This window comes from Panthera onca, chromosome B2 (genome assembly GCF_046562875.1).
Source record: "Panthera onca isolate mPanOnc1 chromosome B2, mPanOnc1 haplotype 2, whole genome shotgun sequence".
In the NCBI taxonomy this organism is placed as follows: Eukaryota; Metazoa; Chordata; class Mammalia; order Carnivora; family Felidae; genus Panthera; species Panthera onca.
In genome coordinates, this window is record NC_138343.1 from 25,549,895 (window position 1) to 25,565,255 (window position 15,361).

General features: G+C 40.6%; 2 protein-coding genes across 6 annotated transcripts in view; both read left to right on the forward strand.

The window, feature by feature from the left end:
- The window catches only part of SERPINB6 (serpin family B member 6), an 81,819-nt gene extending 80,837 nt beyond the window's left edge, over nucleotides 1–982 (forward strand). For all 5 annotated transcript variants that reach the window (XM_078446687.1, XM_060614945.3, XM_060614941.3 and 2 more), the window contains exons 6-7: nucleotides 100–255; nucleotides 439–982. In XM_078446687.1, the coding sequence (XP_078302813.1) occupies nucleotides 100–255; nucleotides 439–843 (561 nt within the window). In that variant the 3' untranslated portion in view covers nucleotides 844–982. The remainder of the gene's footprint in view (nucleotides 1–99; nucleotides 256–438) is intronic.
- A 2,411-nt stretch (nucleotides 983–3,393) lies between these two features.
- The window catches only part of SERPINB9 (serpin family B member 9), a 60,632-nt gene continuing 48,664 nt past the window's right edge, over nucleotides 3,394–15,361 (forward strand). Inside the window, exon 1 of the mRNA XM_078446689.2 lies at nucleotides 3,394–3,982. The gene's annotated coding sequence lies outside the window, so the exon portion shown is untranslated. The remainder of the gene's footprint in view (nucleotides 3,983–15,361) is intronic.

The window sequence follows — 15,361 nt, forward strand, 5'->3', positions numbered from 1 at the left end:
ATAAGTGTTTGTAGAACCCAGGCTGGCCAGTTCTGTCGATTTGTCCAATGTGTCCACTGGGTCTTATTTCAACCTAACATTTATCTGTTTCCATTTTAGAATGAGGAGAAACCTGTGCAAATGATGTTTAAGAAATCCACCTTTAAAATAACCTATATTGGAGAAATATTCACCCAAATTCTGGTGCTTCCCTATGTGGGTAAAGAGCTGAATATGATCATCATGCTTCCAGATGAAAACATCGATTTGAAAACGGTAACAAATGCTGAGCAATAATCACGCTATGATGCCAAGGGGATCGTGTGAACAGTTTCTAAAGCTATTGTCACTTCCTGTTACTGTTGTCTCGCCCTGCAAAGCCCAGAGCATTCACATCCCAGCAGATAGTTCTGTTGGGCAGCACGGGTCTGGATCTAAAAATCTTCAACTGTCTTCTAGGTGGAGAAAGAAATCACTTATGAGAAATTCACAGAATGGACGAGGCCAGACATGCTGGATGAAGAAGAGGTGGAAGTGTTCCTCCCTAGATTCAAACTGGAGGAGAATTACAACATGGAGAATGTCCTTTGCACGCTGGGCATGACCGATGCCTTCGAGCAGGCCAAGGCAGACTTTTCTGGAATGTCGTCCAGGAAAGACCTATATCTGTCCAGGGTGGTGCACAAGTCCTTTGTGGAGGTCAACGAGGAAGGCACGGAGGCTGCGGCCGCCACTGCGGCCATCATGATGTTGCGATGTGCAAGAATCATGCCCAGGTTCTGTGCCGACCACCCCTTCCTTTTCTTCATCCAGCACAGCAAAACCAACAGTATCCTGTTCTGTGGCCGATTCTCCTCCCCATAAGGAGATGGTTGGCACTGTTCGTGGTCCTTCTCCTCTCTCCTGCTGACTCACTTTTCCTCTGACACTTCACAATGTGCCTACAATGCAAAGTGACCTTTGGTGACAATCCAAAAATAAAAGGCCCTGTTTTGAAATCCCATGTTCTGGACTCGTGTATGTTCGTGTGTTCACATGTCTGATGTTCTCTAGGATCCGAAACTGCCATTCAGGAAGGTCTGTGCTCATGTTGGCCGGGCCAGCACTAGCTGCTTAGCAAATCCCCCTGCTCTGAGAGGTCCCATCCATGCTCATAGCCGCGAGGCCCTCAGGTCTTCAGTTGGGCAGAGTGTGGCTCTTTTCCAGGCACAAGAGGGTACCTAGTGCCTTTCTCTTCTCTCTTCGATGGCACTGTTAGTGACACACCCTGTGAGGAGCTGCAGGCCTTGGAGACCCCCTGTGGTGAGCTCTATCCCAAAACTTGTTGCAAGCAAGTGTCCCAGAAGCCTGCAGAGAAGCAGGGAGAGCAGTTAACTTAGGAGAGAAAGCAGTCCCATTGGCCACCTGTGTTTCTGCTTTTTTTCTGTGATTGTAGCTTGCAATCCTAGAGATCTGTGGCTACACACCTGTTCAGATGGCCAATAGCCAGTTTCCCTGAACTTTTTTTTTTAATTTTTAAATTGTTTTTATTATTTATTTTGAGAGAGAGATACAGAGTGTGAGAGGGGGAGGGGTGGTGAGAGAAGGAGATGCAGAATCCAAAGCAGGCTCCAGGTTCCCACCCCTCAGCACACAGCCCAATGCGGGGCTGGAACCCATGAACCATGAGATCATGACCTGAGGTGAAGTCAGACGCTCAACCAACTGAGCCACCCAGGCACCTCTCCCTGAGCATTTTAAATTGCCACCAGGGGCCGGAGATGATTAGGCAGGTTCTGTTCACAGTGGTGCAGTCTAAGTCCACGTCCTGAGTTGTAAATACCAGACAGTTTTGTTTTACTGCAAGTATTAGAGACAAGGTGGCTAAGGTTTCTGTGGCCACTTGTGTTACTTGCTAGAAACATGATCACCGTGCTCAGTGACACTGGAACCTATCGACGGGTGAGGTTCAGGTTCAAGTGGGAGGGCTGTGCTGTGTTTTGGGGACACACTCAAGGACTTCGTCCAGGACCTATCCTGATGCAATCAGAACTTCACTGATGCGATTTGTATTTCCCTTCTGTTGCTGGTCCGCTTTCTCCATTGTACCCAAGCCAACAACTTAGCCGTGGGGAGAGGCTGGTGATGAGGGAAACAAAGGCAAGAGAAATGTAGCTTAAAATTAAATCTCCTTGCAGCTTGCAGCCGGCTGGTAAACACCTGAAACATACAGAGTGTGACCTTCCTAAAGAAATTCATGCTGCCTTAGTGCCTTAATGTTTATGTTTTATTAAAGTGAAAAGCAACCTTCTCTTAGCAGCTAGCCCCTCAAGGTCCTAAAAGCCTTGCTTCAAAATTCCTTAAAAACTTCTCTCCATCCCTTCCCCCTACACACTTAGAAGTATATAATCAGTCACTCCTCACAATCCCAGGGCCGCTCTTTCTGCCCACTGGTCCTGTCCATATGCTATAATAAAAATCACCTTTTTGCACCAAAAACGTCTCAAGAATTCTTAACCATTTGCTCACAAACCACGCTTCATAATTTCATCAGCTGGGACTGAAAGAAACAATGTTATGAGTGGTTTGAGAAGACAAAAGAGGGGCTATGTGGGGTTGCTGGTTGGGTCACTGTCATACCCCTATCCCCACCCCCCCACCTGCCGTGCACCAGCACTGTGTGTGTTTGCTGCTCTCTGGAGAACTGTCAGGCTGTGTCAGTAGTAAGTTACAAACGTGAACAGTGGCCGTCAGACCACTAGACCTATAGACCTATAATACAGTAAGACCTTAACCATGTGAAAAGTCACAACGCACACAGAATAAACAACATGCATGCTGCTCTAAGAGCTCCCACAGAATTGTCTCTAAAACTGTAGCTATCAAATTGCCTTTGAATGGTCACTCACTCAATATCTAATTTTAGTAAAAGGCACAGTCACCTGAATAATGTTTCCACATCTTTTATGAAACTGCACCAGAAGACATTTCCATTATGTTCTGCAGTTTCCTGTAAGGATCTACAACATAAAATCCTCCCAGAATTTAATTCTAGGAAGAAGTTGGTCCCACCCATTCACAAAGGTTTACGAAGTACCTGATTTGCATTAGGTGTTTTACATAGATTATTTTATTTGATCCTCAGCAATGAATAAACCCAGGAGGAATTTGAGGCCCAGCGAGTTAAGTAACGTGAACAATTTCTTGCAACCAGCAAAGGGACAGAACTCCAAACTTCTCCTTCTGGGGAGCTGAGTGGAGACCGAAGCTCCCGCCAGGACAGACAATCAGCAAAGCTGCGCCGGAGGGCAGGAAATGTTCCAGCCTTCAACGGGAAGTCTCGCCTCTTGGCTTCTGTTTTACCATCCGGAAAAGCGGGGCTCGGACAATTCTAGCCCCGAAAACACATGAAACTGGATCCTGAACAAGGGCCCTGAGTGTGAAACTAGAGCCGGGTGGGCAGGCTCTAGGCAACCCGCCAGGGCGCCCGCCGCTCCTGGACAGCTGGAGGGAAGGTGCTGCGAGGCCCCGCCTCCTTCGATTCAGCCTCAGTTCTCAGAGGAGGGGCCTCAGGGCCTTGGCCTCACTGAGCCTGTAGGCGTCGGAAGCTTGGAGGCCCTGCGCACGGAGTAGTGGCGGCAAGCGGCCCCCTCTGCGCGTTGACCGCAGGGAGGCGGCGGCCGGGCCGCACAGCCTGGGTGGAAATGGATGGACTGCGGATCTCGCGCACCAGCCGATCCTGATCGTACATGTCCGCTGATGGGCAGCACGGAGCCGGGCGTTCCTGGCAGGTGGAGGTGGGGACCAGGGCACGGGGGATGAAGAATCCCAGGAGGGGCGGCCATTGGAGCAGGGATTGGGTGCACCTAGGAATGTCTCCCGAGTCGTGGGGTCGCGCGCTACTGAGCTCCCTTCCATGCTGGGATTTCTCTGCCGTTTCTTAAGATCTGTTCCATAGTGGGCATGACCCAGAATCTGGCTGTTAGGGTCATCTTGAGCAGATCCAAAATCCCGTTGGCTTCAGGTGAGTAGAACTGCAAGAAATTTACACGCTAACATGTTTAAAATAGGTTCCAGGATTGTAGATATATATCTATATCTATATCTATATCTATATCTATATCTATATCTATATCTATATCTATATCTCTATATCTATATCTATAGATATCTATATCTATATCTATATCTATAGATATCTATATCTATATCTATCATCTATCTATATAGTCATAGATATATATCCAAAAAATAATAAGCAAAATATGTGTTTATATACATATATATGTATATATATACATATATATTTAAATTTTTTCTACAACGAATATGTATTCTTACATAATCAGGAAAAATTATTTAAAAACTGTGTACAGGAAAGAAATGCTTTGTTACATTTAAATATTGTGGAATTGAGTTTGTAGGGTGTGTGGGGTCTGTTCTTTCCTTTTAAAAAGAATATAGTCACCATGCTGTGCATTCTATGCCCAAGATTTATTTCGTATACCTGGAAGTTTATGCCTGGAAGTCTGACCATCTTTACCCATTTCACTCACCTTTGCCCCAGCCCTCACCTCTGGCAACCACCAATCTGTTCTCTGTATCTATGAATTTGGGGGTTTTACCCCTTGTTTTAGATTCTCTATGTAAGTGAGATCATATAGTATTTGTCTCTTATTTCATTAGCATAATGCCCTAAAGGTCCATCCATGTTGTCACAAATGGCAGGATTTCCTTCTTTTTTTATGGCTGAATAATATTCATGTGTGTGTGTGTGTGTGTGTGTGTGTGTGTGTGTGTGTGTGTGTTTACCACATTTTCTTTATCCATTTATCCATCATTGGGCACTTAGGTTGTTTCCATGTCTTGGCTATTTTATATAATGCCGCAGTGGACATGGGGGTGCAGATATCTCTTTGAGATAGTGATTCATTTCCTTTGGGTATGTATCCAGAAGTGTAATTGCTGAAGCATATGGTTTCACCAATTTACAATTCCACTAACAGTGCAGAGGGGTTCCCTTTTCTGTACATACTTGCCAACACTTGGGATTTCTCATCTTTTTGATATAATCTTTCTAATAGTTATGAGTTGATTATCTCATTGTGGTTCTGATTTGCATTTCCCTGATGATGAGTGATGCTGAGCATCTTTTCAGTTGTCTGTTGGCGATCTGGATGTCTTCTTTGGCAAAATGTCTATTCAGTTACTCTCCCCAGTTTTGAATTGGGTTGTTTGTTTTGCTGTTGAGTTGTATGAGTTATATATATACCTATATCTATCTACCTATCTACCTATCTATCTACCTCTATCTACCTATCTACCTATCTATCTACCTCTATCTACCTATCTATATAAAACATATATGTATGTTTTGAATTGGGTTGTTTTCAAAACCCAGTTTTGAATTGGGTTGTTTGTTTTGCTGTTGAGTTGTATAAGTTATATATATACCTATATCTATCTACCTATCTACCTATCTACCTATCTACCTATCTATATAAAACATATCTATATGTTTTATATAGATACATAGGTAGATAGAGGTAGATAGATATATAGATATGAGTTCTTCTTAGATGTATGATTTGCAAATATTTTCTCCCATTTTATAGGTTACCTTGTCGTACCTTTTCATACCATTCCATAGGAGACCATTTTTGGTGATGGTTTCCTTTACCATCATGGAATGGAAACTTTTTAGTTTGAAGTAGTACCACTTGTTTTTGCTTTTGTTGTCTTTGCTTTTGATGTCATATACAAAAAAATCATTGCCAAGACCAATGTCAAGGAGCTCACCCCCCCCCCCCCCACCTCATGTTTTCTTTTAGGAGTTTTATGGTTTCAGATCTTACGTTTAAGTCTTTAACTTATTTTGAGTTAATTTTTGTGTATAGTGTAAGATAGCGGTCCAGAATCATTCATTGCATGTGGCTGTGTTTTCCCAACACTATTGAAGAGACTGTTCTTTCCCTGTTGTGTAGTCTGGGCTTCTTTGTTGTGAATTAATTGACCATACATATGTGGGTTTGTTTCTGTTAATCTTCATGTTAATCTTCTGTTAATCTATCTTTAATCTGTGTCTGGTTTTGTTTTCAAACCCAATACCATACAATTTGATTACTAGCTTTGTAATATAGTTTGAAATTAGGAAGTGTGATGCCTCCAGCTCCGTTCTTTCTCAAAATAGCTTCGACTCTTTGGGGTCTTCTGTGGTTCCACACACATCATAGGATTGTTTGTTCTATTTCTCCGAAACATTTCCCCAGGATTTTGATAGGGGTTACATTGAATCTGTATATTGCTTTGAGTAGCATGGCTATTTTAACAGTATTAATTCTTCCAACCCATGAGCACAGAACGTCATTTTATTTATGTGTCTTCAATTTATTTCATCAATGGCTTATAGATTTCAGTGTACAGGTCTTTCACCTCCTTGGTTAAATTTATACCTAGGTATTTTATTCTTTTTGGTGCAATTGTAATAGGATTGTTTTCTTAATTTCTCTTTCTGATCATTTGTTATTAGTGTATAGAAACAGAACTGATTTTTGTATATTGATTTTATGTCCTGCAACTTTGCTGAATTTGTTTGCCATTTGTAACAGTTCTTTTTTTGTGTGTGTGTAGAATCCTCAGGGTTATATATGTATGCGTGTGTGTGTGTGTGTGTGTGTGTATATATGATATCATATCATCTGTAAATAGAGACAATTTTACCTGCCTAGTTGCTTTGGCTGGAACTTCCAGTACTATGTTGAATACAAGTGCTGACAGTTGACATCTGATGTTAGAGAAAAATCTTTCAGTTTGTCACCAATGAGTATGATTTTAGCTGTGGGCTTGTCATATATGGCCTTTATTATGTTGAGATGTGTTCCCATCACACCTGCTTTGTTGAGGAGCACTTTTGTCATGAATGGATGTTGAATTTTGTCAAATGCTTTTTCTGCATCTATTGAGTTGAGTATATGATTTTTATCCTTCGTTTTGTTAATGTGATGTATCACGTTGATTGATTTGTGGATGTTGCATTCCTGGAATAAACCCTGCATGACTATGTTGTATGATCCTTTTAATGTACTGTTGAATTCATTCTGCTAATATTTTGTTGGGGATGTTCTTTCCTTTGAAGTTGTCATAAATACCTGCAAGGATGTTCTCTCACATTTCTCCTATCTTATTCTCTTTCCTCCTCAAGTTCTTATATCAGTTCATTCTTTCAAACTACTCAGTGTTAAAGTATCAGTGCAGGCACCGTTGTGGTTGGAATAGTCCTGTCTGAATTTGGCCAGTTGGCCTACAGTGGCCATGCAGATGGTGGCCAGAGCCAGGAGAGATGCCTGTCCTTGGATGCATTTCAGTATCTTTATTTCAATAAAATACTTTGACTTCATATTAATCTTTCTGAAGCTTTCATACATGGTCTGAGGAAAGGAGAATGGAATCAGTTAAGGCCCAACTATTTTGTGAATGTACTGAGGCCATGTTTTTATTCACTCCCTTGCTGCGACAGTTTGGATCTTGGTAAACAGGGCAAGCCTTGCAGTTAGATGGAACCTGCGAAACTATATGTAGCAATCAAGACACAAATCAATCTTAGCCAAAATATGCTGAGAATGAAACAAAACAAAATAGAACAAAATGAAAAAATGACTCATTGCACATGGCTAGTACAGCCTTGATAATATAAGGATAGTATGGAAAAAGTTGAATTTATCCCAGGAATCCAGTCAGCAACGTGATAAAATTAACATCATCTGTCTCATTCTTAGAACAAAGGAGAAAAATTTTAATAGCAGATGCAGAAATAGCTATCTAACCTTACAGGAGAAGACAGTGGAAGACAGTGGCTAATAGACACAATAATAGACCCATTTATTGATAGTTGTTTTTTGATAAGCTAGAGCAAATGCAGAGCCCTTTACATACACCAACTCAATTTCCATTGCTCTCTTTTGAGATCAATGCCACTTATATATTGCTGTTATTATTTTAATATGTAGATAAAACTTTAGATTTTCTCCTCAAGGTTAGAAAAGTGTTTCAAATCTCATTAAAAACCCTTTCTTTTTACAGTCATTTAGATACTTTCTTAGAATGCCAAGGGCAATTATATTACAGTTTTCTTGAAATTCACAGGCATACCTGTAACTTTCCTAAAAAGTAGTGGGCTGCAAAGGGAAATGAATGCTGAAAGTAGGTGTCAGAACTTCTCTGTGAGCTTGTAGCTAACTTAAAAATATTCTTTTTTAGAAGTAACATTTCCTTTTCCTCCCCTATTCTTAGAAGAAATAGATCAACACACAGCTGAAATCAAATTAGAGAACCATTCACATATTTTTCTGAAAACCTAGAATTATTCTTTTAGTATCTAAAGCCTATGTAACACATATACACATCTGTATAACGTGAAATATTAAAGTGTGGAATCATGGGCACCTGGGTGGCTTAGTCAGTTGAGCATGCGACTCTTGGTTTCTGCTCAGGTCATGATCCTAGGGTTCATGAGTTCAAGTCCCGCATCGGGTGAGCCCCACTTCTCTCTCTCTCTCTCTCTCTCCCCCTCCACCCCCTCTTGCCTCTTGCTCACTTGTGCATCTCTCCCTCTCTCTAAAAAAAAAAAAAGAATGAATGAATGAATGAAGGAAAGAAAGGAAAGAATTGATTGTCTTATTTTTAGAAATTTATTTACTGACTGCCAAATTGGTTTTTTATTTTTATTTATTTTTTTTTTTTTTAATTTTTTTAATGTTTATTTATTTTTGAGACAGAGAGAGAGCATGAACAGGGGAGGGGCAGAGAGAGAGGGAGACACAGAATCTGAAACAGGCTCCAGGCTCTGAGCTGTCAGCACAGAGCCCGACGCGGGGCTCGAACTCACGGACCGCGAGATCGTGACCTGAGCCGAAGTCGGCCGCTTAACCGACTGAGCCACCCAGGCGCCCCCAAATTGGTTTTTTAAAAAGTGGACCTAAAAATAGTTCTTGTCAAAGTGGTCTTCAGAAATACATTTTTTAAGGGGGGCCTGGGTGGCTCGTCAGTTAAGTGTACAACTTCAGCTGTGGTCGTGATCTCATAGTTCTTGAGTTCGAGCCCCACATCAGGCTCTGTGCTGACAGATTTTGTGTCTCCCTGTCTCTCTGCTTTGGATTTGTGTGCCCCTCTCTCTCTGCCCTCCCCCGCTCATGTTCTGTTTCTCTCTCTCTCTCTCTGTCAAAAATAAAATAAACATTAAAAAATAGAAATATGTTTTTTTCAAAAGATTATAAATTAAGTAGCATAAATTAAAAAACATAAAGCAAAAATTTAAAAATATACTGATTATCTAAATGTTTAAAAAATAAATAGAGTATTCTTGCTACCTATATTTTGCTTCTTAGCCGAATCTGCTGAAATGTCACTGGTATATTTCTCATTTATTTTTCAATATGATCTTATTAGAAATTTTTGACAATTTTTCATCCATTGTATTATTAGCAAATTTGAAATTACTGTCATCATCAATCGACTCTGGTCTGTTGACGGCCTCTTGGCTTCATAGACACGTGGCCTTTACAGCCACTCTGAGCCCTTGTCAGAAGGGCCACACTTGGTTTAATGCTTTCTTACTATCATCTTGAATCTCCAAGTTTTGATCAGAGCGTCCTTCATTTTCATTTTGCACTGGATCCTGCAAATTATGTAACCAGAACTGCTGTAGATTACAGCATTTTTTTTTTTTAACTGAGAAAACACTCTTTTTTCAGGTGCTGAGGGACCTGGGTAAGTTTAGAGCAAATTGTGAAAAATAAGGATCTTCGCAGTTCTATTTTTTTCATATTAAAATTGATAAAGCAAATTTTCAACCTTTAATAAGTTCTTGGGCCCTGCTCCTGGGCTCCCAGGGAAGCCCTACTTGAACTTTTACCAAGGTCAGAATGACTTCACCAAACCAGAACATGAGCTCTCTTTCTGTCCCAGCACACATTGTACATCTGCTTCCTTAGCAAATAACCTAGAAGAAACATTTCAAACTAAAGGTAAGAGCAAAAGTCTCCCTAAATTCCCATCTATACCTGGAAGCCTGAACCTTGCACATGCTAAAAGCATAAGAGAAAGTTTGTTATTTTCTGTAATGTCTTCTGTTATGATGATTTGTAACTCTTGATGCAACAAAAAACATACATAACTCTGTATTGCACATGGCCTCCCTGCAGCACTCTCTTCGTGAAGATCGAGTATCCCCAATAGTCGTCCTCCCTTGAGCTGAAATAAAGCTCTCATCCTTTTCTTTTTTTAGAAATTCTAAAAGATTTGTTCATTTTGCGTTGACAAAATGTGTAAATGTGTAAATATTTCAGTGGGAATATTTCCATATGTACGGTCGTTTTGCCTCCACACAACATATATTTCTTTTCCGAATATTTTTATAGGACAAAACTTATCAAATGATTTGTCTATATAATTCTTTTCAAGTTTTCACCAAATTTATATGCTACAAACTTTTGGACCCAGTTTCATTGGATTCTTATATAGAGTATACATTTATCCAATTAAAAATAGAAACTCTATCTAAAGATTCTTCCCTCCCCCCCTGCAGCCAGGATATTCCAAAATTCAGTTATAGACTTTCAGAATTCAGTCCTGTATACAGTTGAGCTCAGGTTATTTTGTCACTTTCTCCATGTTCTTGTAGGTACAACTTTGAATTTTGTGTTTGACGATTTCCAAATCATCAAAATTTTATTTTAGAGACTCCACTCTGAATACTTTGATTAAACATTTCTAATTGATTTTGAACAAAATGCATGTGACACTTGGGAGACTCACTTCAAAGGTTAATATCATCATTGGACATTTAGGCTAATTTAAGATGATTCTTCCATAAAGCACATGTAACTATATTCCATCTGCTGATAGACACCAAAGAGGAAAAGCATGTACTTCCACGTTGACATGTGTATTGTCTTCATCAGCAGCTTCATCACAAATAGTTTGTGGTTGTGATTATATTAAAAATATTTTTAAGTTTGCACAACTACATACTATGTTTCTTGGAAGAATATTGCAACTTGTTATCACAGTCTGAACGGTGTGTATATTATAACCAGCTCCAAGTCATTTCTTCTCCACAGGTTTTTAATTTAGTAAGAATATTGTTTTTGCACAGGGTATGTTCCATCAAAATTTGATTCATATTGTTATTACAAAAATCTTCACTGATACACATTTTAACTAAGTTAATAACAGCATTTATGCACAGAGTATTACATATTTCACCTCTGGGAGACACAACTCCTAAAAGCTTAACTTTGGTTCTATCGATGAATGAAATGAAAAACTTAAACTGCTTTTTTATTTGAAGCCTTGATGAAACTGGCTTTCAAAATATGTGATTTGTCTTCTGGTACTGGAGCTAACACTTTCACATATTGGTTTACCTTTTGAAAATGGCAGAAACTAATTTAGAATAACAGTCATTTGATCAAATGAAAAGTCAGCTTAACAAAGTCACATGTACAATCACCCCCCCCCCCCCCCCACCCAGAGCTCCACTTATTAGATTGTCATCTGTGGGTAGAATTTTCTTAAATTAACTACTGCCTTTTGAAGGAAATGCTGGTATTTTCTTTGAGTGAGAGAGAGAGAGTGCACGCACAAGAGAGAACATGCGCACAGGTGGGGAGGGGAAGAGAGAAAGGAACAGAGAATCCTGAGCAGGCGTGTCGAGCCTGATGTGGGGCTTGAACTTATGAACTGTAAGATGATGACCTGAGCTGAAACCAAGAGTTGGATGCTTAACCAGCTGAGCCACCCAGCGCTGGTATTTTCTTATAGATAGTATCTTGGTCTTCACATGGTTGGAGATCTCCCTGTGCTACTATGGTGGGTGGTAAACACCATTCTGTGCACATTACACACTCTGTTTCTTGAGATAAGAAAACACAGTACTTAATTTTTGAGCCCACCACTTGCTGAAATGATTTATTGCAAAATAAAGGAGTATGGGGCGCCTGGGTGGCTCAGTCGGTTAAGTGTCCGACTTCGGCTCAGGTGTGATCTCACCATTTATGGGTTCGAGCCCTGTGTTGGGCTCTGTGCTGACATCTTAGCGCCTGGAGCCGGTTTCAGATTCTGTGCCTCCCTCTCTCTCTCTGCCCCTTCCCCACTTGTACTCTGTGTCACTCTCTCTCAAAAATAAATAAATATTTTAAAAAATTAAAAAAAAAAAAGAAGTACAACCACACAAAAAATGTCTGTAGGTTTTCACTCAATAATGAATGATAAAATCACTGTTGCCAGAGAGCTTAGACTTTTTTTTCTATAATCTCTGTAACCAGATTTTCTATAATACATCATAACTGGATTGGTCAGCCTCTATTTCCCTGTACATATTTTACATATGTCTACACTATAATTTTCCATGTTTCCAACTGACTTGCCATATGGTGGCCTCTCATATGCCTTGTATGAACCATGGCACAACCAAGTGGCAGATGAGGAAAGAAGTACCAAATGCTTCTCCCACCGACACTGGAGACCAGAAGGACTTACCTGTACCTAGCTGCTATGACCAAGCATACCACCTTGCCAACAGATATGCTGTGGTTTTATCAGTACGGTAGTTCCTTATATAGGCATACCTCGGAGATCTTGAGGTTTGGGTTCCAGACCACCACACTAAAGCAAATATTGCAATAAAGCAAGTCAAATGAATTTTTAATTTTCCAGTGCATATAAAAGATATGTTTATACTATAGTCTATTAAGTGTGTAGTAATAGCATTATATCTAAAAAACGTACATAATTTAAAAATACTTTGTTGCTAAAAATGCTAACATCATCTGAGCTTTTAGTGAGTAATCTTTTTTTTAAATTTTTTTAAGTTTATTTATTTATGAGAGATAGAGACAACATGAGTGGGGGAGGGGCAGAGAGAGAGGGAGACAACCCGAAAGAGGCTCCAGGCTCTGAGCCGTCAACACAGAGCCAGATGCGGGGCTTGAACTCAGAAACCATGAGATCGTGACCCGAGCCAAAATCGGATGCTTAACTGACTGAGCCACCCAGGTGCCCCTAGTGAGTAATCTTTTTGCTGATGGAGGGTCTCGCCTCCTTGTTCATGACAGTTGATGGATCAGGGTGGTGGTTGCTGAAGGTTGGGGTGCTGTGGCTATAACTTAACAATGAAGTTTGCTGCATTGATTGACTCTTCTTGTCCTGAGCAATTTCTTTGTAGTATACAATGCTCTTTGATAGCATTTTACTCATAGAAGAACTTTCAGAATTGGAGACCATCTTCTCAAATTCTGCTGCTGCTTTATCACCGAAGTTATGTAATATTCTAAATCTTGTGCTGTCACGTCAACAATCTTCACAGCATCGTCACCAGGAGAAGCTTCCATCTCAGGAAACCACTTTCTTTGCTTCTCTGTAAGAAGCAGCTTCTCATCCGTTCAAGTTTGATCATGAGATGGCAGCAGTTCAGTCACATCCTCAGGCTCCACTTCTAGTTCTCTCGCAGTTTCTGCGCCCCCTGCAGTTGCGTCCTCCACTGAAGTCCTGATCCCCTCGAAGTCATCCATGAGGATGGGAATCAACTTCTTCCAAACTCCTGCTCATGTTGATATTTTGACCTTTTCCCATAAATCGGGAATGTTTTGAATGCCGTTTGGTGAATCCATTCCAGAAGTTTTTCAGTTGACTTTGCCCAGATCCATCAGAGCAGTCATGCTCTATGGCACCTCTAGCCTTACAAAATGTGTTTCTTAGATAATAAGACTTGAAAGTTGAAATGACACCTTGATCCATAGGCTTCAGAATAGATGTTGTATTAGCAAGTGTGAAAACAATATTCATCTTGTACATTTCTGTTGGAGCTCTTGGTTGACCAGGTGCATTGTCAACGAGCAGGAATATTTTGAATCCTTTCTTTTGAGCAGTGGGTCTCAACAGTGGCCTTTAAATATTCAGTAAACCACATTATCAACAGATATGCTGTCATCCAGGCTTTGTTGTTCTAGAGCACAGGCAGAGTAGACTTAACATAATTCTTAAGGGCCCTAGGATTTCTGGATGGCAAATGAATATTGGCTTCAACTTCAAGTTACAAACTGCAAAGCCCCTAACAAGAATGTTAGCTGACCTTTGAAGCTTTGAAAGCTGGCATTAACTTTTCTTCTCTAGCTATGCAAGTTTTAGATGGCATCTTCTTCCAATAGAAGTCTGTTTTGTTTACATTGAAAATATGTTGTGCAGCTGCCTTCGTTAATGACCTTAGCTAGATCTTCTGGATAGTTTGCAGCACTTGCTGCTTTGCCTTGCACTTTGATGTTATGGAGATGGCTTCTTGCCGAAAACCTCATGAACCAGCCCCATCTAGCTTCAGACTTTTCTTCTGCAGCTTCCTCACCTCTCTCAACCTTCATAGAATTGAAGAGAGTCAGGGCCTTGCTCTGGATTAGGCTTTGGCTTCAGGGAAGGTTGTGGATGGTTTCATCTTCTATCCAGACCACTGAAACTTTCCCCATATCAGCAGTAGGGGAGTTTCACTTTCTTATCATTCATGTGCTTCCTGCTTTGGCACTTTTAATTTCCTTCAAGAGTTTTCCCTTTGTGTGTACAGCTTGGCTGTTTGCCACAAGAGGCCTGTCTTTGTTTTTGATATGCTTTGCTCGTTCTTGTAATCATTTCTAGATTTGATTTAAAGTGAGACATGTGTAACTTTTCCTTTCCATTGAACAGTGATTAATTTCAATATTTTCAATATTGTTGTGTCTCAAGGAGTAGGAAGTCCCAAGAAGGGAGAGACATGGAGGAATGGCCAGTCAGTGAAGCAGTCAGAGCACAACAATATTTATCAGTTAAGCTCTCCATCTTATATGGGCATGGCTGGTGGCACCCCCAACAATTACAATATAACATCAAAGATCATTGATCCTAGGGGCGCCTGTGTGGCTCAGTCGGTTAAGTGTCCAACTTTGGCTCAGGTCATGATCTCACAGTTCGGGAGTTCGAGTCCCATGTCGGGCTCTGTGCTGACAGCTCAGAGCCTGGAGCCTGCTTTGGATTCTGTGTCTCCCTTTCTCTCTGCCCCTCCCCCGCTCACACTCTGTTTCTCTCCCTCTCAAAACTAAATAAACATCAAAAAAAGTTTTAAAAAAAGATCACTGGTCATAGATCATCATTACCAATGTAATGACAAAGTTTGAAATATTGCAAGGGTTACCAAAATGTGAGACACAGACACAAAGTAAGCAAATTCTGTTGGAAAAATGGTATCAATAGACTTGCTTGATGCAGGGTTGCCACAGGCCTTCAATCTGTTTAAAACAAAAACAGTATCTGCAAAGCTCAATAAAGCACAGGGTGATAAAACGAAGCACAGTAAAATGAGGTCTGCCTGAATGATGTGCTTGAG